Source organism: Volvox carteri (genome assembly GCF_000143455.1).
Source record: "Volvox carteri f. nagariensis unplaced genomic scaffold VOLCAscaffold_6, whole genome shotgun sequence".
Classification (NCBI taxonomy): domain Eukaryota; kingdom Viridiplantae; phylum Chlorophyta; class Chlorophyceae; order Chlamydomonadales; family Volvocaceae; genus Volvox; species Volvox carteri.
In genome coordinates, this window is record NW_003307549.1 from 1,579,058 (window position 1) to 1,599,921 (window position 20,864).

General features: G+C 54.5%; 2 protein-coding genes across 2 annotated transcripts; one reads left to right on the forward strand and one right to left on the reverse strand.

Annotated features, from left to right (window-relative positions):
• Nucleotides 1–954: 954 nt before the first annotated feature.
• Nucleotides 955–13,707, reverse strand: VOLCADRAFT_103475 (pyruvate-ferredoxin oxidoreductase; the record flags this gene model as incomplete). The annotated part of the gene is made up of 19 exons (XM_002947487.1): nt 955–1,114; nt 1,382–1,736; nt 1,916–2,232; nt 2,419–2,546; nt 2,753–3,029; nt 3,249–3,603; nt 3,814–3,910; nt 4,083–4,416; nt 4,577–5,104; nt 5,285–5,457; nt 5,719–6,055; nt 6,365–6,537; nt 6,792–6,991; nt 7,181–7,370; nt 10,905–11,551; nt 12,010–12,367; nt 12,557–13,024; nt 13,356–13,366; nt 13,650–13,707. 19 exons carry the CDS (start codon nt 13,705–13,707, stop codon nt 955–957), a joined length of 5,166 nt encoding a protein of 1,721 aa, XP_002947533.1.
• Nucleotides 13,708–14,336: 629 nt separating this feature from the next.
• Nucleotides 14,337–16,683, forward strand: VOLCADRAFT_87747 (uncharacterized protein; the record flags this gene model as incomplete). Its single annotated transcript, XM_002947348.1, has 4 exons — nt 14,337–14,516; nt 15,710–15,739; nt 15,991–16,266; nt 16,309–16,683. 4 exons carry the CDS (start codon nt 14,337–14,339, stop codon nt 16,681–16,683), a joined length of 861 nt encoding a protein of 286 aa, XP_002947394.1.
• Between the last annotated feature and the right edge of the window lie 4,181 nt (nt 16,684–20,864).

Below are 20,864 nucleotides of genomic sequence, written 5' to 3' on the forward strand. Positions count from 1 at the left end.
GGGATGGCAGGGTTTCGCAGGGTACCTGCCACGGGTGAAGATATACCCCCCTGCTTCACACATCAATATACAGTGCATATACATGGTATAGAACTATTCAGCAACATGGTCTATTGTGGATGCAGGCTGTGGCAGACTGGTTGCGTTTTGCCCTTACTCGCCATCTCTTGTACATTGGAAACGAAAGATACCTTCCTTTCTTTTTACAACTCAGGCGTACTGGACGTACGGCACGTTATATGACAATAAAGTCAAAACCGAAACTTAATACAATTCTAAGACGCCTAATGCACCGGCATTCAATCTCTCCTATAATTTCAAGCTGGGCACGTGATGCAGTATGCTTGTGGAGCTCTCTTCGTAAGAACCAAACAACCCTGAGACAGGTCACACATACGACCATCACCAAACCAACAACACCAGCGAACGCAATAATCCGCAATGTGCGGACGCGCTGCCTCGCCCTCCTCAAAGCAGGAGGTACGACATAACTCAATTTTAATTTAAAGAGTAATCCCTTCACACGTCATCACGCAATCAAAGTAAACGAGATCAGAGAAACCAGAGCTGCATGACGTGCCTCTCAAGATACCCGGTCTAAATTACGACCACAAGGGCGATGACGGCCGTAACTGACCATAATAACAAACAGCAAATGCTCGTCCATGGTGTCAGCGTCCCCGGGTGCATCCTGAGCCTGATGTAGGCTGCCCTAATCCCTCGAGTAGCCCACAAGCTCACGAAAAGAAGGCAAAAAAATAACCTGCAAACTTAGGTCTCCACTGCATGAACCCAAATAACATACACAACATCGCTCCAGTAACTCGCACAAAAGTGACTGCGGAGGGCGACATCATCGCTGTGCAATCGAGCTATAGCTATTTATCCTTGCATTTCCCAGCAGCTCCAAAACTCCTCTGTAGCTGAAGCCGCAAGTCGCTGTGTCGCTCTCGTTTACTGGTGCTGCTGCTTGGGAGGGTCTTGGTGCGAGGCAATGCCCGGGCCACCCGATGCGAGATTCTTGAACTTGTCGAACCGTTCGTGTACGGACTCGTCCATCACCTCGTGCATGTGCTTAGCCACCTCGGGGGCCTTGCGCTCCAGGATTTGGAACCTGCGTGGAAAAGCAGAATCCGTAAAAAAATAATCTTGCTGTTGTAACTACTAAAGCAATAATAAAGTAATCATGTGCACCATGTTTGGACGTTTCCACATTACCTGCCAACCTATTCAGTCGAGAATGTCTCTTATCCCAAAATTTTAGTGCGTACATTAAAAAGGTCGTGGCCGAGTCGAGGTAGTGATGAAATGCGTTCCACTCCTTTCTGGACCCCGACAGCCCGGCCCAGTCCAGTCGGGTTTGCTCAGTACTGCAACGTACCTATTCTCGTGCGAGAAGAGCTCGTTGATGTCACCCTTGAGCTTCTTGGAGTCGAGCTGGAAGCGGTGGTGACTGGAGTCCTCCTTGATACCCGGGTTGTAGCGGTACAGCGGCCAGTACCCTGTCTCGACAGCCATCTTCGATTCGTCAATGGCCGAGCACATGCCGGAGGAGATTCCGTGCATGATACAGGGCGCGTAGCACAGGATGAGACTGACACCCGGGTAGCGCTCCGCCTCGGTCATGGCCTTGACCACCTGACCGTAGTTGGCGTGCAGGGAGGTGGAGGCCACGTACACGTCGCCGTAGCTCATGGCGATGGCGCCGAGGTCCTTCTTCGGGCGCTCTTTGCCGCCTGCGGTCGGGTAGTAACCATGATTGGGAAATGGCACGGGTGCTTATTACACGCGATAAAACGATATATGCTTACGTCGTCATCACAAACAGCTTCTCAAGGTCAGCATATGAATTTCGCTTTGATTCCTAGTAGTCAAAAGAGTTAGCCAGCTCCTAGCATTCAGGTCTTCAGCTCACCTGCCGCAAACTTGGCGACTGCGGACATGGGAGTCGCCTTGGAGCGCTGGCCACCGGTGTTGCTGTACACTTCCGTGTCCAGAACCAGGATATTTACGTTCTCGCCCGAAGCCAGCACGTGGTCCAGACCGCCGAATCCGATGTCGTACGCCCAACCATCGCCGCCAACAATCCAGGTCGATGGCTTGTGCAGCATGTCACGCTCACCATGCACCGTGGTAATGGCGGGCGCCACGTCCTTCTCCCTCTCCAACAAGGGCTGCAGCTCCTTGGCCACCACGTTTGCCACCTGAGGCTCGTCGAAGTGGTCCGACCACCTGCGCGAACGTGTCCAGCCTCTTTACAATAACATGTAACCAATATGAAAACAAATTCAGGATAACACATAGGTGCAGGATATAATCTTGCGCCAACTGTCACTAAAGAGCTTGACACTAACGAGGTTGCTTAGCCAGGCCAACCCTGAAGTTCGATGCCAGGGCTCCACACTGATGAATCTCTACCTGGTAAGCGCATCGCGCAGAGCAGCGCTGATGGGCACACTCTCAGCCGGGGCCGCCAGCACCTCCTGAACGTGGCGGTGAAGCGTCTTACGCCGTTGGACTGTGCCCGTCGCAATACCCAAGCCGAACTGCGCGCAAGGAACACACGACAGATTCAAGGGACATGATCAAAATGCAGTAAGGGGAGTAGGGAACGGCAAGGGGAAGAATTTTCAAGCGTGGCTTTGCTCCGCCGGTGCCGTTCGCAAGCAAGCCGCCCACAGGACAACGGCACGGCCAAAATCAGATAATTGCGATACATACATCCCCTACCAAGCCATATATATAGGCACACCTGTGCGTTGTCCTCGAACAGCGAGTTGGCCCACGCGGGTCCGAAGCCATCCGCATTAGTGGTGTACGGGTTGGAGGGTGCGGAGCCGCCCCAGATGGACGAGCAGCCGGTGGCGTTGGCAATGATGAGCCGGTCGCCGAAGAGCTGAGTCAGCAGCTTGACGTACGGCGTCTCGCCGCAGCCCTCGCAGGCGCCCGAGAACTCCATGAGGGGCTGTTGCAGCTGAGAGCCCTTCACGCTGCTGCGGTCCATCAGGTTGTCGCGGACCGGCAGCTGGCTACACGCGAGAACGGAAGGGGAACGGGAGCAGTCGGAATGCAGGTGGTATCCGGAGATGAAGAACAGTTCCCTGTCAAGCCTTATGATGTCTTAAGCCAGCGACGATTCCCACGCGTCGACGACAGGCTGACAGGCAACACTACTGGCCCATAGAACGAACAAGGTCAAGACTGCGCAAGAACCAAGGCAATGCTGCATGACGAGCACATTTGCTTACGTAGCAAAGTCCCAGTTAGCGCTCTCCACGTCCAGGATGCTGCTGATGGGCTTGGCCTCCAGGGCATTGTCCGGGCAGGCGTGGGTGCACAAGTCGCATCCCGTGCAGTCGTACGGCGATACCTGGATACGGTACTTGAGGCCCTGCAGCCCGGGGCCCTTGGCGGCGATGGAGCCGAAGGACGCGGGTGCGTTTTGCAGCTCACCGGGCTGAGCAAGTGCGGGCCGAATCGCGGCGTGTGGGCAGACGAAGGCGCAGATGTTGCACTGGGTGCAGTTCTCAGCCTTCCACACGGGCACCTGAGCCGCAATGGCGCGCTTCTCGATGACAGTGGTGCCCGGGGGAACGAAGCCCTCTGTGGAGGATCCACGAGGAGGATCACACAGCAACTTTAAAATTTGCGTCAAGGACGCAACGAGGCCAATGTCTTTTGATAAAGACATTGAAAAGAGCACGCCGAGTGCTAACCTTTCAAATCTTAAGGTGGATTGCTGTAATTATTGAAGGTTGTCAGGGTCTTACGGAATTCACGCATCGCGCGCACGCACGCTATTTCCCAACGCACCTGGCGAGAAGACGCTGACAGGCAGCTTGTCACCCTCCAGCGCGAGCATGGGCCGAGCCACCTTCTCCATGAACTCCCAGCGGCTGCCAGACTGAACCTGCGCACAGGCCGTGAACCATCCGACACCGGGGCGGCAAAAGCTTTAATAGCACACACAAAGGCGCTTTTGACACACAAGTTCTCCGACCTAAATAAAATACATGTTCACCCTTGCGCGTTCATAACGCTTGGCTAGTTACTCAAAAAAGTCAGCGAATCGGAAAGGTTACCTTGGCTAGCGGGTTCGGGTGCACCACCGGCGTTTCCACCTCGGCCCAGGAAGCGGGGATGTCCACTTGCTTGAGCGCCGAGATTGCGGCGTCCACCGCAGCATGGTTCTTGGCGACCACCTCCGGGCCTTTGCGCTCGTAGGCCTTCGAGATCGACTTCTTTAGCAGTGCGATGGCCTTCTCCATGGGCAAGACGCCGCTGAGGTTGAAAAACACCGTCTGCATTACCATGTTGACGTGCTTGCCCAGGCCGGAAGCTTTGGCAACGGCAAGCGCATCGATCAGGTAAAGCTTGGGCTTGAGCGCCGCGACCTGCTTCTTGACCTTGTCGGGCCTGAGGATGTAGGACGCGAGGGCGGGAAAAGTTGTCATGTCAGCAATAAGCGTTCTCATGCATGTCACAGAAAATCATCAGAAAGGCATCAGCTGCTGCAGATTTCCCCACCCCACCCAATCCCATAAACACAGCTTTGAACCCCGATAACACAACTTACAGGTACTTGGTAAGCGACTCCACGGTGGTGAAGGTCGTGTTCAGGACCAACACGCCACCCGGCTTGAGGCACGACAGCGTATCGTACTTGGCCATGTACGACTGATGATTGACAGCCATGTAATCCGCCTGCTGCACCAGGTATGGCGCGCGGATTTTGCTGGGTCCGAAGCGCAGGTGGCTCACGGTCACGCCGCCGCTCTTGTGCGCGTCGTACGAAAAGTACGCTTGCGCTGACATGCTGGTATTAGAGGCGATAATCTTAATTGCCTCCTTGTTGGCGCCCACGGTGCCGTCGGAGCCCATGCCCCAGAAGAGGCACTCGAAGGTCCCGGTGGGCAGGGTGGACACACCCGCTGGCAGTAGCTGCGCGGCCGGCAAGCTGCGCCGCGTCACATCGTCTACGATGCCGACCGAGAAGTCGCGCATAGGGGTAGCGGCGTCGAGATTCTCAAACACCGCGACGGCATGCGAGGGCAGAAACTCCTTCGAAGCCAGGCCGAAGCGGCCACCCACAATATACCGACGCCTGTGGGGAAAACGTGAGGGAAAAACATAGCTTAAGAAATAGATGTTTCTTTTCTTGAGACCTGCCGCACGATGCAATACAGCTGAGTTGACCTTTTATTTACTTTTGTAAGGTCCGTAACGTCCCGAGTCCAAGTTATTTCATTCCTGAAACTGGGGCCCGATGTGCCTGTCTACTTACGGAAGGGCTGGGTCCACCAGCTCCGCCTCGTGGAGGGAGGCCGCCACTTGCTGGTAGAGGGGCTCCCCGCCCGAGCCGCTCTCCTTGGTGCGGTCCAGGACGGCCACCTTGCGCACAGTGGCGGGAATGACGTCCAGAAACGCCTCCGTCTTCCACGGACGGAACAGCCGCACCTGCTCGAGACGACGAAGGAGAATGCCGCCAAGGAAAACATTGGTCATCCAACCCGCCAACTTAATCAATCAATTGGCGCAACACAAAAAGCGCTCCGGCAGGCGCCTACTCCCATATGATCATATCGCTGGAGTGACACAGCCGTAGCCTTCACAGCCTAACTTTGCTCTTGCGCGCATAGATGGCCGGTCCTTTTGCAGTTTCCTTTTGTGCACCATGCCAGCACGCACCATGCCGGCAGGAGTATGGCAACGTCTCACCTTGAGCACGCCGACCTTGTGGCCCAGCGCGCTCATGTACTCGACCGCCTCCTCCACTGTCTGGCTGCCACTGCCCATGATCACAATCACCTTGTCCGCATCGGGGGCACCCACGTACTCGTACGGCTTGTACGACCGGCCCGTGATAGCTGACACCTCAGCCATGGCCTCGACTACGTGCTCGTACGCCCGGTCGTAGAAGGGGTTTGCGGCCTCAGCGCACTGAAAGTACACATCGGGGCCCTGTGCCGTACCGCGCTGGTGCGGATGGGTAGGGTTGAGCGCACGAGTGCGATGGTGGCGGATGGCATCCGCGTACACGGGCTTGCTCAGCAACCTGAGAACCGATTATGGTGGGTACATAAAACAAACAGGAGGGCAGATGGTTCAGGTATGTGTCGGGAGAGCACGCGACGAGGAACGAGCTGAAAGCAGTTTTGGCACTGCACCCGATTTGTGAACAGATGTTGTCGTTCGCATCACAGCTGTACTATTAAATTGTAAAATAATAAAATAAATAATAATAATAATAAATAATAATAATAATAATAATAATAATAATAATAATAATAAAAGATCCTTGACTTCCCTGAAGGCCATCGTTATCTACGTTTTTCTACGTTACTGCCCCGACTGCACGACTCACTCCTTGATGGCGGCGCTGTCGATCAGCTCGATTGTGTTGATCTCGTGGCTGGTGCGGAAACCGTCGAAAAAGTGCAGGAAGGGTACCGAAGCCCGCAGCGTTGCGAGATGCGATACCAAAGCCAAGTCGTGAGCTTCCTGCACGTTGTGGCTGCACAGCATGGCCCACCCGGTCTGTGGAAAAAAAAGGGTAAGTGTGGAGGGGGACGAGTATCGGCAATTAAAAACAGAAAGGTTTTTGCACGCTTGTTGCGAATTGTGGAACAATTGCGGACGCCGAAGCTCCGAGTGGACCGGACGCGGAAGACTGGAGGTTTTTTACACATCAGCATAGACACCCGCGCGCGCCCAAGTCGCACGGGTTGCGTAAAAACAGAAAGCTGGTAAAAGACGCGACTTGGTACTGGGTACTGCGTCTCCATCCCTACCTGCCGCACCGCCATAACGTCCTGGTGGTCTCCGAAAATGGAGAGCGCGTGCTTAGCCAGAGCGCGCGCCGTCACGTGCAACACGCAAGGTGTGAGCTCGCCTGCAATCTTGTACATGTTGGGCACCATCAGCAGCAGCCCCTGGGAGCACGTGAAGGTAGTGGCCAGGCTGCCGGCTGCCAGGGCGCCGTGCAACGCGCCTGACAAGGGTGAAGGGCCAGGGGCTTAGATCAATAAGAAGCCCTGAAAGCCGAATTTGGGTCCGTAATTAGCGGCTGTACAGCAAGCGCACAAGGTTGTATAACAATTCCTGTCGGTAGGGGAGACGCGCAGCCTGCGATCTGTGCAGCAAGTCAAGGAGTATAACGTAATAACGTAATCTCGATCACCTGCCGCGCCGGTCTCGCTCTCCATCTCCGTCACGCTCATAACGTTGCCGAACACGTTAACACGGCCCTCTGCTGCCCACTGGTCCACCAGCTCGCCCATGACCGTAGCGGGGGTGATAGGGTAGATAAACGACACGTCCGAGACGGCGTAAGCGATGTGGGCTGTGGCTTCGTTGCCGTCCATAGGAGCCTGCCGGTGCAGGGCGGGAGCTAACGTGAAAGAATGACAGTTGCAAATAACGTAAAAGAATGACAGTTGTAAATAACGTGGTGCTGCAAGGTGGTAAAACGGCGCATAGTAATAACACGATAGCCTTCCAAAGTCAATAAGTTCCGCGTCAGGTGTCAAATGCGACTACGGTTGCCTTGCCTTTTTCGCTGTGGGTGCCTTGGCGACAGATGCGGCAGGTGCGTTGAATGGAAGAATGTTACCGGCAGACTGTGAGTTGGCGGTAACTGGCGGCGGCAGGTCGGACGACTTGAAGTCGGGAGTCGACGGAGCGGTCGCAGATCCGTCCGGGGCGGCAGCAGAAAGGACGAGGCGCTTGTTTGCGGGACGGCTGCAAGAAACATTACGGACAAGGACAGTCATCCTTAAACGGCTAAAAAGGTCATAAAGAGACAGATAGCATACGCGAAGGGAGACCTTTCATACCGTTACATGCCGAGACGGCTTGCCAACTAACAGGTGACGGTTCACAACTCGAGGAGGTTAAATTAAATAGACTGCCTACATTGCCCATCATTGACGCGAATAGGCGATGAGTCGCTCAGTCCAACGCACCTCGGATGCAGAAGCAAGGACCGAACAACCGGGCGCCCAGCCACCTTGTTGGTGGTTGACGAAAGCTTCATGGTGGTCTCCATAATAACAGAGGACTTCTTGAAAACTGCGACTGGACAAGGGCAACAACTGCGGTAATTAGACATCCGGTACAGTTACCGATAGCCATGACCTGATATAGATGCACAATTCAGAGGTGGCAGCTTATTCAATTTTGCTTATTTAATTGCGTGGCGAAAGACACAAGACGGATGTGCTAGTTGTGCCAGTCGGCGTTGGCTGGCAGGGGTTAACGGTGCGATTGTTACGGAACCTGAAAATCCTTCCCAGGTTGCCAGCCATGATGCTTACGTCAATTCAAGATGCTGTGTTAGAATTCGGAGACCTCTGCAGTTGACGAGCCTGCTGCAGTCAACTAATCTATGCCAAAATTATCGGTAGGGCTTCCGAAAGCATAAGATTGCAAACTTTCCTTACTACACAATCTCTCACAAGTTTGGACAGTTGAATTATGAGAGTTAGATTCATAGGATCCCAACCACGCCCTGGCCAGCTTTTGTAGCTACGCGGGCTCTGTACCTTTGGGCCCTATACATGCCCGGTTACGGCAGTCCAATTGCGACGGAACCATGCTTGTGCAGTCTTTAAATGTACGCCCATACTATGAGGGGCAAACGTCTTCCATTACCCGCAGTAGGGGATCCTCTAGGGCCATAAGGATTCAGTGCGTTAGACATGAAAACGGTCACTGTGTACCGGATTGTCGCCGCGCGACCTCTAAAAAAAAGGTAAAATTCAGGTAGTCTCAATTCGTTGTTATAAACTCAATCCATTCGCCATAGGTCTCCTGGGTTCCGGGTTACGATACCGTTACGAGATAGCTGTCCGAATCGCCGAAGCTCTCTTTGGCCCCCGACAGTTCCTTGAATGCACATGTGGCTGAAGACAAAGTCCCATATTCTGGCAAACGTTTTCACACTCAATATTGGCGGGACCTCCTTGGAGTCGGAGAACGCGCCGGCGGTCGGTAACAAGGAATCCGCACGAATTTGGGAATATTGGCTTTCTTTCCTTGCCTTCCTAGACCTATCTTTATCAGGACGCGCAACTGTTTACTTCCCATACTTGGGCCAACGAGTTAATGCTGGACGAGATGTCTACAGAAGTGACGAGGTCCATCACCTTGCGTGAAACATAGATATGCGATAAGTAGGCAATCTAGGAATCGAAATGTTACCAGTTATTGACGGGTTGTCTTGATGACACAGGTCTTGGCGATGTTTTTTTAGAGCTTGCGCGGAGACAATCCGGTACACAGGGACCGTTTTCATGCTAGCACCTGAACACATTGCCAATGCCGCTCTTATAGCAATACCGCGAATCAATGCGCACCTAGACGTGGGTAGAAGGGCTGTTTTGCTCGTAATCCACAGGCCGGAAACGTCGTGTCGTTGCCTTTATAACTGTCACCAACCGTGTGGACGAGCCAATGCTAAACGTTCCGTTGGCACCGAAAAGGCAGTTTCCATTCACCATTATGCAACGTAAGCCATTTATGTCATGTGAGCCAGCTGGCTTAGCTTGCGCTGCTACCGGCCCGTGTGATGCCGCTGTAATGGCTTGCTGATGATACTAGACGGAACTCAGACACGAAACGTACAGGGACGCGAAAGGGCCCGGTGGCTTTCTAAATCCCCAATCGCCGCCCGATGGACTAAGTCCCTGCACACGCTGCGATCCAAAGATACGGATTCACAGCACCTGCAAATGCTGTCGACCGACCACTACGATACTTTCAAGAATGACCCTAAGAGTGTGCACCACTACAACAACGAGCTCCCAGACACATGAACAAAGCGGAGAGGTGCGTCTTTACGAAACTGGCGTATCACATGTACCATCCCCTTGGGCCTTCGGCTCGTAGTCTTACAGGTATGGGGTCCCGCACCCCCCAACCATGTAACACACACATGCACCATCCTCGCCTGTTACGCCGGACGCAACGCCCATCTCCCTTTCTTTCCGCCACAGAGACCCTGGCCGCCAAATGCCACGACCTCTTCCACACCGGACAGCAACTCAGCGGTGGCGCATTCTTCACCGCCGCATCCTCGACACCCAGGTCAAGCAAGCAGCCAAGCAAGCAATCAACACTTCCTACGAGCTCTCTCTCTCACACATACACAGAACCGCCATGCATATGTGCTTCCCTAACCGATCAAGCACGGTACCGGTACTGCTTGACAATATCCGGACATGCCGATGCTGCCGATGCGGGCAGGAATGCACCTAAGCTCCTAAACTCACTAAATACCCGCCAGGCCTCTGCCGGTGTACGGTTGTCGCTATTTTCTATTGCCACCCGAACACGCTTTCACGCATATGAACGTGTCCAGGTGTCTCAAGGGGACCGGGCTGAGAGAAGGAAATAGCCCGGATGGCATGTGTTACAGGTTTGGACGCCCCAATGACCCCTCCACCGTGTACACGGGGCTTCTGATCCAGGCAACCCTGCGGCGGGTGTGTTAAAGTACGTACATACATACGTATACATTATATATCTATCTAATTGGACCTGCCCACCCGACAGCTCTCTGCCACGCCTGGATAGCCCACAACCCACAGCCTTCCCAACCCTCTTCCTCCCCGCACGACCTGCGCCACCATGGAGCTCCGCCGTCGCCGCCGCCGCCTCCACCGCTGCCAACGCCTCCTTCCACACACACACACACCCTTCGCGTTCGGACTCGTTTCCCATACCATTGGCGACACACATCCTGGCGCTCCCAAGACAATCCCCCTAAATCCTCCTTCGAGCCCCCGGGGCCCAACGATACCCACACGCTAGACAAGGCTCCGATCCATACACGTTTACCAATGCGTCGCAGCTTTTCACCACCCTCACACGTCCTTACATCCGCCCCGCGCCGCCACGCGCACCAGCAGCAGCCTATAGACGTCCCTACCACCCCGCTCCACGTACAGCTCCCGTTCCGTGGGCACCCCTAGAGGATTGGAGTCCAGCCAAGGCAACCCGCACCAACCACATCCGTCACCGTCTACATCACCTTTATCGTCCGCATCATCCACACATCTGCCAGCTTTGTACGTAGCCATGAACTCCTCATCCCCAGACCCGGTCGAATCCTGCCCTTCGAGGACCGGCCTGTAGTGATTTCCAAGAGCATCATGTGTCTCAACGCCGTCCTGAAGGTCTTTATCTTCCGGGTGGTCTCGGATTCGGTTCCGCCGTACAACTGCCGCCACCTGCTCCTCGGTCAGCCAGGGCTCGACATGGGTCGCAAGATCCGCGTGAAGCAGCAGGGGCAGCGGCGGTGGTGGCGACGGCGACGGCGATAGGGCATCAGCAGAAGCTGCAGAGGTTTCAGAATCGGTTGGTGACTTTGATATCGGTGCCATCGTTTGATTTGAGCGGTTTGGCGTCCCCGCGGTCAGCCAGTGGCGCGTTCGTGTGGCGGAGGTGGCGGAGGCGTGTCTGGCACTGGGTGCGAAGCCGCCGTGGCAGCAGAAGAGCGCACGGAGGGACTTTGCGATGGACAGCACGTCTGACTGGATCCACAACATGGCTGCGTGAAGGGGGAAACATGGTGGACGGTGGCAGTGGCAGCAGGGTGTGTGTGCACTGCGTCAATCTCAGCCACGGATAAAGGCCTGGCAAGGTGCCTGACTGATGATGCCTAGCACGCGGCATCAGAAGGGGCCCAATGAGTTTAGGTGGTAGTGAAGCTGCACTGACACTGCCGCAAGATGGTAGCACCTGAAAGCTGTGTGTAGAAGCGCCGACGTAGGCCAGCGTTTGGCCACCGTGGCAGCAGTGCCACAATGCGTCTGCGTAGGGGCTGCAAACATGCGCCACCTGTCACCTCCGCGACGCTGTCGACGACTCAATCCCCCGTCGGCCATGCGCCCAACCCCTAAAAGGCCAAATTTTGGCAGGTGACTGGGTCTGGTGCCCACATCCCGAAGTGAAAGAAACCTAACCAGTTCCCAAATCGCCCAACCGCCCAGCCACGCTACCGCGCACCTCCCGGCTCCAGCGCTGCCGCCAGCTGCGCCACCAGCTGACTACCCCCCACCAGTGCGGCACGGTGAACGGGTGGGTCACTGAACTGAAGGCAAACCAAAGCCACACGGCCAAATCCGTTCCGAATGCCGCCGCCGCTGCTACTACCGCCAAGGCTGATACCACCAGTAGTGGTATCAGCATCGGCATCGGTAACGGGGCCGTTGCTTTGTGATGTGCTTCTCGTCGTACAGATTGACGTACGACCGCCGTACGAGCCCAGCAGCGGCACGAGGCTAGCGTTGGCGTTGGCGCATAGGAAGGCGAGTCGGTGGTTGAGGGCCGCTGCTCGGACCCATGCGGTGGCGCGCGAGGTTAGCTGGCGGGCGGGCAGAAGGGCAGGGGTGAGGGCAGGGGAGGTGTGAGAGGACAACGAAGAGGAACAGAGCGAACTGCGGAGGAGAGCGAAAAGGGAGAGGGAGCGGACCAGGAGGCATGAGGGCAAGGTCTCTGCCAGGTACGATAAACCCGATACACGCACCGCAGGTTTCCCCTCCCGTCCCCGCACCGCGAGTCGGATGTCCACTCCAAGAAAGTTTGCGCCGCCGCCGCGTCTGCAGCCAGTGTCAACACCACCTTTGCTCCCGCTAGAGTCACCGCCATTTCCGCCTGTAGTACTTTGCCTAATGCTGGTTGCCGTATCGCCCGAGGAAGAGCACAAAGCCGCACCAGCGTCAGCACTGCCCTGCAGACGCTGCCGTTGCTCTTCCGCCGCCGCCGCCGCCACCACTGCCGGGACAACCGGCCCCTGGCGCCGCAGTACATTCTGCTGCTGCTGCTGCTCTTCCGCCAGCCTTGCGGCCAGTATCATGCAGCGCCCCGCTCCGCAGCCCAGGTCCACCACCAGGGGCCGGCAGGGATCAGAGAACAGCGCCGCCCAGTCGGGGGGAGCGGTCAGCGCCAGGGCGGCGGGGTCGGACTTGAGGCGGCGCAGGTGACCCACCTGCCGCCGTAGGGCGCGGGCATAGCCACCCGCCTGCAGGCATTGAGGAGGCGGGATTGAGGAAGCCGGGGTCGCGTAGGAACAGAGAGACGGGGGAACCGGGCTTGAGGAAGGAAAGTGGATCCAAAATGATGAGAGGGGGACGACGAGGGAGGGACATGGGAAGAGCCGTATGCGATATGCACTGGGAAATCATTACTACTGCATGTGCGCGAGGGTGCGCGCGGATTTAGCTTTGCAGGTGGCGGTCAGGCTGCTAGGAAGGGGGGAATGTTGGGAGGGGCGGTGGCGCAAGTGGCGGGTAGCAAGTGCGGGTGGCGTACCGGTGTAGCAGAGGTGGATTGGTCGCAGGTAGGCCACCTACCTGCTGGTGATCTGCCAGACCAAGGCAATAGAAGGGTGAGCCGGGGGAGTCAACCAGCTCTTCTATGGTGTTGTGGCTGACGCCCCGGCATGGCGATGCGCCTCGCGAAGGCCGGCCGTGCCGACTGAAGCGTAAACTGCAAATTGAAAACCACTGGAAACGGTGTATGTAGCATCTATTGTGTCGATTTGTGTATGTGTGGGAACGAAAGCTCATTGACGGTCGATACATGAGGCTTGTCTAGAGCTATTGCCCATCAAGAATTGCAACTTTGCCAACATGTCCATACCGCACCTTGCCACGACAACTCAGCGAGCTCGCAATCGCAATGAAACGTGAACTCAGTAAACATGACCGTTGACAGCGACAACGACCAGCCAGTCGGAATGCCAAATGCCCAGCCTCAAGCTTTTTGTTCAATCAAAGATATAAACGCGGCAACACGATATCATAATTTAGGACATGATAACGACAATCACTATTGTTTGTTGCGTCTAAACAAACTCTGCTGCACACCGCTCAGGGCTATGCCATTGCTATTTTGTCTGCCAAATGTGAAATATCCATGTAAGTGATATGTTGTCGTTCGAGGTATCATGGAGCAGCTTGGCAAAAGGCGGACCTCGTCTGGGGGCCCATGGGTCCAAGGCCAGGGCCGAGGCAGATTCCAAGGCATTGGCCAAGAACGTGAATCTGTACTTCCCAAGCTTCCCTCCTGGATGTCTAATCTCGTCATTGCCTCCACCCACCACGAAATCCATAGGAAGTTCATACGCAAGGGCAGCAGCAAACGCCTTGGCCCTTTTGACGGAAGGTCCTACGCAAAGTCGAACTGCACTGTACCGGTACCTTCACCGGCAAGCAACATCCCATTATACATCCACAAATACATACATCTCTGATCCCTCCAGCCGTGGGTACCCATAGCCATACATGCGCACACCAGGCTCGTCGTCTGGCACATCCGCCGCCCTGCAGCAAATGCAACGGCCCGTCAGCGGCGTTATTCTGTCCGCACTGCTCTTCTCCACCGCCCTGGCAGCCTTCGCCATTGGCGCCTGGTCTAGTCATCGCTGCGACCAACACTACCGCAGCAGCGTTAGCGGCAGCGGACGCGGCAGCGGAGGCGTCATCAGCCGCGGACTCACGAGCCGGCCGCTGGTGACGCAGGCACCGGCACCGCCGGCAGCCGCCGGAGCGCCAGCGGCAACAGACACGATGGAGTTGCTGCTGGTTCCGGAGCTTGAGGAGCCCACTCAGTTCGTCCCGGCGTTTCCTGAGAACCGACGACGACAGCAGCTGCAGCCGCAGCAGCAGCTGCAGCATGATGGCGACAGTAGTGAAGATGGCGGCCATAGAAGTCCTGAGGAGCTGCGGGCGCTGGGGGCGCTGCTGACGCTAAGGGAGGAAGTGCTGTTCTTGCGGCGCCAGGTAGTTGGTGGTAGTTGGTGGTAGTTGGTGGTAGTTGTCGTTGTATGTCCGCATGGGGGATACGGGGGGAAGGAGGGGTAATAAGGATTAGGGAGGGTGGATGTGCAGCACCCTGCGAGGAAGGGAGGGAGAGAGGGAACACATCGCTTGCTACTTACGCGTATGTCTGTATGTAACTCGATGTGCCATTAAGGAACTAACATTTGCAACCTCCGTGGTTGAAGCAAAGCAGTACATTAAGTGCAGTAATGCAAATGATGCACACCCCGACGTGTGCATGTGTGTATTTATGTATGTATGTCTACGCAAGAGGTGAGATCGTGGGAGGGGACCTGTCGGGGATCGGAGGTTTACGATAAAGGGACATGTCTGGGCCCGGGCAGTGACCAAATCGGGACAGGAACGGGAATGGGAATACGGACGAGGGGGAAGAAGAGCTGTAACTCGAACAAGGAGGAGGAGGTGGAGGAGGAGGAGAAGGAGGAGGAGAGGTTAATTAAGGCCACTGCCATGCCAAAATACGAAATCCAAAGCGACCAGTGGCCAAAGCAGCGGGGCGAAGAGGAAAATGGAATGATCGAAGAGAAGCACGGAGGGTAACAACGGGGGAAGCATTTCTATACACGTAAAAATCAGGTATAACGCAATGGACGTGAATTGTACGATATCGTACCGTACGGTGTACGGTATAACATCTGGGGACAGGATATTGGTGACTAGCTGGACCAGAGGGGGGCATACTTTGGTACTCCCCATTTCAAGTTTTTACCCTGTACCGCCACCATGATTCGCAACAGGGGGCTAGCTAAGAGCCGGTACATAGCCTCTAGCTTGGCTAATATCTGTTCGGCCACGTGGGGTTCGCTTGGGTTGTGAGAAGGAGCTATACATTCCCTCTCCCGTCTTCCCTCTTCAATGTCCAGCTAGAGGATGGGGGTGTCGGTCGGGGCGGGGTGAGTGAGTGAGTGTGGTTGACCACCGGCGGGCGCGTGCATGATCCCCACCCACCCACCCACACCCAAACCCCCACACACGTGCACGCATACACACACGCACACGTACACGTGCTGCACAGCTGAATTCCCGAGGATTCATGTTCCCAACGTCCAATTAAAGGCTCTGTTCGTACATACGCACATACATACAAGTAACCCAACCCGTACGCCTACGTATTTGCTGATCACGCGCACGCCTTGTTATGCAGCTGCGTGCGCTGCGGCTCGAGTACGGCACGACGTACTGCGCGCTCCACGGTATCGGGCCCGCGGGCGGCTTCTGTGTGCACCCCAATGCTTCCCAACAAGCTGCTGCAGGGTCCGTCACGGCCACTTACCTGGATTCCAAGCTCTGCACCGCCCTCGGCGGATTGTTCCTCGCCCAGCGTGTAGCCGATTTCGGGGCCGGTCTGGGACAGTACGGCAGGTGTCTTGGTTCCATTGTACGGCAGTACGTGCCGTACGATGGTGCCGAGGGCGTAGAGGTGGCTACACGCGGTGCGGTGCGTTTCCTTGATTTGTCACAGCCTGTGTGGCTGGGTACGACATACGACTGGGTGATGTCGTTGGAAGTGGGCGAGCACGTTCCATCGGAGCACGAGGATGCCTTTTTAAGCAACTTGCTGCGCCATGCGACGCGTGGCGTGGTACTTAGCTGGGCAGTACCAGGCCAGGGCGGTCATCATCACGTCAACGAGCGGCCTAACGCCTATATTGTAGAGCGGGTTTCGGATCTGAGTGGCCTTGGCAGCAGCAAGGGTAGTGGGGGTGCTGGTGGTTTCGGGGCCGCTGGTCGGCGGCGCTTCGTCTTCAACGCCAGTGCCAGCGCTGCATTGCGAACAGCTAGCAGCTTCAGCTGGTTCCGGAGCACCTTGATGGTGTTTGATGTTATACACCAGTAGCCGTGATTGCGGTGATTATGATGTTTTTTATATAATTACAGTAACGATAAGATGACATCAGGTAACTCGCGCACCCTTTTACACATGAGCTGGATGAGGATCCCGGTGTGACTTATCAAGGCGCACGTAGCTGGGAAAGCAAGTTACGAGCCGTCCGCCAGGACAACGTGGCAAATAGAAGTTGTGTTGTAAACTACATGAATATCAGCCATGATTGGAGTTATGTAAGGCATGGCGGTACGTATGAAAAGGTTGGTACCCGTTACATGCCATTGCCGCCTTGGGGATGTGTATGCCCAACATGTATATACGTGTGTGTGCTTGTGTGTGTCTGTATGTATATATAATAACTATACGTGTTACACCACATTCTGAAGCTGCGTTACCTTTCAAAGGTGCAACAACGAGGGCCCGTGCGAGCCCTGAGGGGACCCAAGAGCCAGCAGCCGAAGGCATTCCTAAATAGGCAACATGTATGGCCCTTGCCGATTAAAAGGCAATGCAATTACTATACATGCCCTGCTATAGGATAGGAAGAGATACGTCAGTAGCCTCGTTCCCTCACGTCCGATGCGTCCAGAACTCTATTTTAAAAGCTTGCACATGTATGTATCTGAGTTCTAAGCTAAGCAGAAGAGCTCCCCATGTGAACATCGCCTAGCGAGCAGCTGCGTTCCAAGTCGCCGGCTTACTTGGCCACCACCAGCAGTAGCAGCAACAGCAGCAGCAGTAAGAATGTTTAATGTAGCCGATGTACGTATTTTGGAGAGTGACGGAACCAGCAGGTACGGCACGGACATATGTTCGGGCATACGGTACGGTACGGACATACATGCGCATCCTGCGGTCATGCATTCAGCCTGACGCATAGATAGGCAAAACAAAGCCACACAGACACACAGACACACAGACACACAGACACACAGACACACAGACACACAGACACACAGACACACAGACACACAGACACACAGACACACAGACACACAGACACACAGACACACAGACACACAGACACACAGACACACAGACACACAGACACACAGACACACAGACACACAGACACACAGACACACAGACACACAGACACACAGACACACAGACACACAGACACACAGACACACAGACACACAGACACACAGACACACAGACACACAGACACACAGACACACAGACACACAGACACACAGACACACAGACACACAGACACACAGACACACAGACACACAGACACACAGACACACAGACACACAGACACACAGACACACAGACACACAGACACACAGACACACAGACACACAGACACACAGACACACAGACACACAGACACACAGACACACAGACACACAGACACACAGACATCCGTATGTTTTCCTTCGTCAGTAATGTTTTTACTCACTGGGTGCCTTGGGCTAGCGCAGGTCTCCTTGTCTTCAGCCGCGGCTTGCTGTTGCCCTGTTGCTGAGAGGTTTCTCTCAGAAACCGGCAGCAGCGTTCGGCTGCTGCTTCTTGTGGGGGGGCCCTACAGGCTACCACCCTCTTGCGTGGTGGACTGCTGAGCCATCCCCGTACAGAGCCTCTCAAGCTTCGGGGTGAGCTGTATGTATTGCTGTGCACAGGTGTGCGTTTTCGTCTTAGGGTTCCCAATAGTGCAGAGCAGTTCAGTGTACGGGGGCAGTCCTCCGTTGCGGCCCCTGATGGCCCCCTACCCACCCTGACGGGGTATGTACTTCCTTTCGGGGCTCCTATCCGGGGCTCCCGCCGTAATACCTACACATGCATCTGTGTGTATGTGTGTGTATGTGTGTGTATGTGTGTGTATGTGTGTGTATGTGTGTGTATGTGTGTGTATGTGTGTGTATGTGTGTGTATGTGTGTGTATGTGTGTATGTGTGTGTATGTGTGTGTATGTGTGTGTATGTGTGTGTATGTGTGTGTATGTGTGTGTATGTGTGTGTATGTGTGTGTATGTGTGTGTATGTGTGTGTATGTGTGTGTATGTGTGTGTATGTGTGTGTATGTGTGTGTATGTGTGTGTATGTGTGTGTATGTGTGTGTATGTGTGTGTATGTGTGTGTATGTGTGTGTATGTGTGTGTATGTGTGTGTATGTGTGTGTATGTGTGTGTGTGTGTATGTGTGTGTATGTGTGTGTATGTGTGTGTATGTGTGTGTATGTGTGTGTATGTGTGTGTATGTGTGTATGTGTGTGTATGTGTGTGTATGTGTGTGTATGTGTGTATATATGTGTGTATGTGCATGTGTGTTACAGGGTTGGGGGTGCGTGACTCCAACTACCCATGCACATGTACCCAGACATGCATGCACACGTACAAGTGGACCTCCTGCTGTTGCAGCCGCATGCATGTGACTCTCATCTCTTTCATCTCAGTGATATCGTGCCAGAATCCATGAATGGTTATCTGGGGGGCGGTTGAAAATGAAATGCATGTTTTTGTGGAATGCCCGGCTTACACTAGTACACGGGCTAAATATGAACGTGACCTTGCGTTTCAAGGGCACGACATGCACACGATTAGGACCGAGGCCCCAGCCCTGGCATTAGCCAGGTTCCTCTCGGAAGTCTGGGAGACCTGGCACGTTTCTCTAAGGCGCTGCGTGCTTAAGCGGACGAGGGAGGACGATGATGGTCCACCACGTAACCACACTACAAACGATTTACCGTCCATGGTCCCCCCCGCTTTTACGACACCCCCCCACTTATGCGCAACTGGTAACTGATAACTGGTAACTGGTAACGGCAACTGGTAAGTGGCACCTGATAACGGGTAACGGTAACTGGTAACTGGTAACTGGTAACTGGTTATCGGTAGCGTCATTGCTTACATTGCGAAAATTGCACTAGTGGCCGACAGTGATGACAGCTGACAGCTAGAGGTCACTGTCCCTGCACCTCTTGGTAATAGTCAAAACACGGCAGTCTAAGAAGTAACGCGTCTGTGCGACCAAAGTAGAAGCTTGGAGTCCCCCGCTGTAGTGCGGTCCGGCCCGGCACATGCATGCTTCCACGCACTACGGCAGTTCCTTCCAAATTTGCCTATCTCTACACTCGATATCTTTACAAGTTACAAGTTACAAGTGCCGCACGAGTGCGGGGGGGTCCGTCAAAGCCGGGAGGCCATGGACTATATGTATTGAAAGTTGATTACACCGTACGACCGACGGCGGTTTGGGTCCTGCCAACTAGACCCCTCCTCATCCAGTCACCTAACATCCGTAGAGACAGATCAGCCACCACCACCATCTCAGCATGCGAAACTTAGTCCATCAACTAGACCTCATCTCTACACCTCAGCAGCGTTAGTAAACCTAGACCTCCCGAACAATGTCGGGGGTCTGACCAGGAATCGAACCCGGAACCTTCATATACACGAAGGCGCCACCAGACCAGACCACATACTTCGCTCCGAAAAGTCGAAGCATATTCTACGCACGTCCGCAATCGCTCGTCCAATCTCCTCCTTCGCTCATGTTCCTTCTTGCCTAAAATTGCTTGTGTCGGATCCAACAGCGTTTTAACAAACCAAGGACTATGGGGACTCGTCATCTTCGCTAGTTCCTCGCCCGTTCTCGGCAGTCATTCCATTTGTCACCGTTGCCATTTTAGGTGTCGACGATGTCCTCTGCTGTGTCCCGATTGTTACATCTTCCAACGTTTAACTCTTTGAAATCACTTTCAGAACTGTTCAATGTATTCACTAAAGCGAGTGAGCTCCTGATCGGGATTTGGTGTCGTTACATGACGGGGGCGGCAGAGATCGGTCAACCTCCCACTTCTGGAAACAACCTTTCTTCGCATTCTATCTTTCCATTTGTGTTATTGTGCTCATAGGTTCTTCACCGGTAGTTCAGCTGTACTTAATAATAAGCGGGAAGCAAGGACGGCATCCGAAGAAACGAAAGCATACGAAGTAAAACACAAAACATGAGGAAATGGGCATGCAGAAAATTAGTTGGATGTTATCTGTCATCAACTTCTTATAAACCACATGTGCAAATCCAAGCACGCTGTAGTTGGTGACGACTATGTTTGGTTTCAATCCAAAGCTGTAGGTACCACTTTTTGATAAGAAGGATTAAGTGCATAAGGGCATAGTATAAAAAAAACAGACTTATCGCCCGGAAGTTGAGTTCAATAATGCAATAATAATGGAGTATGAA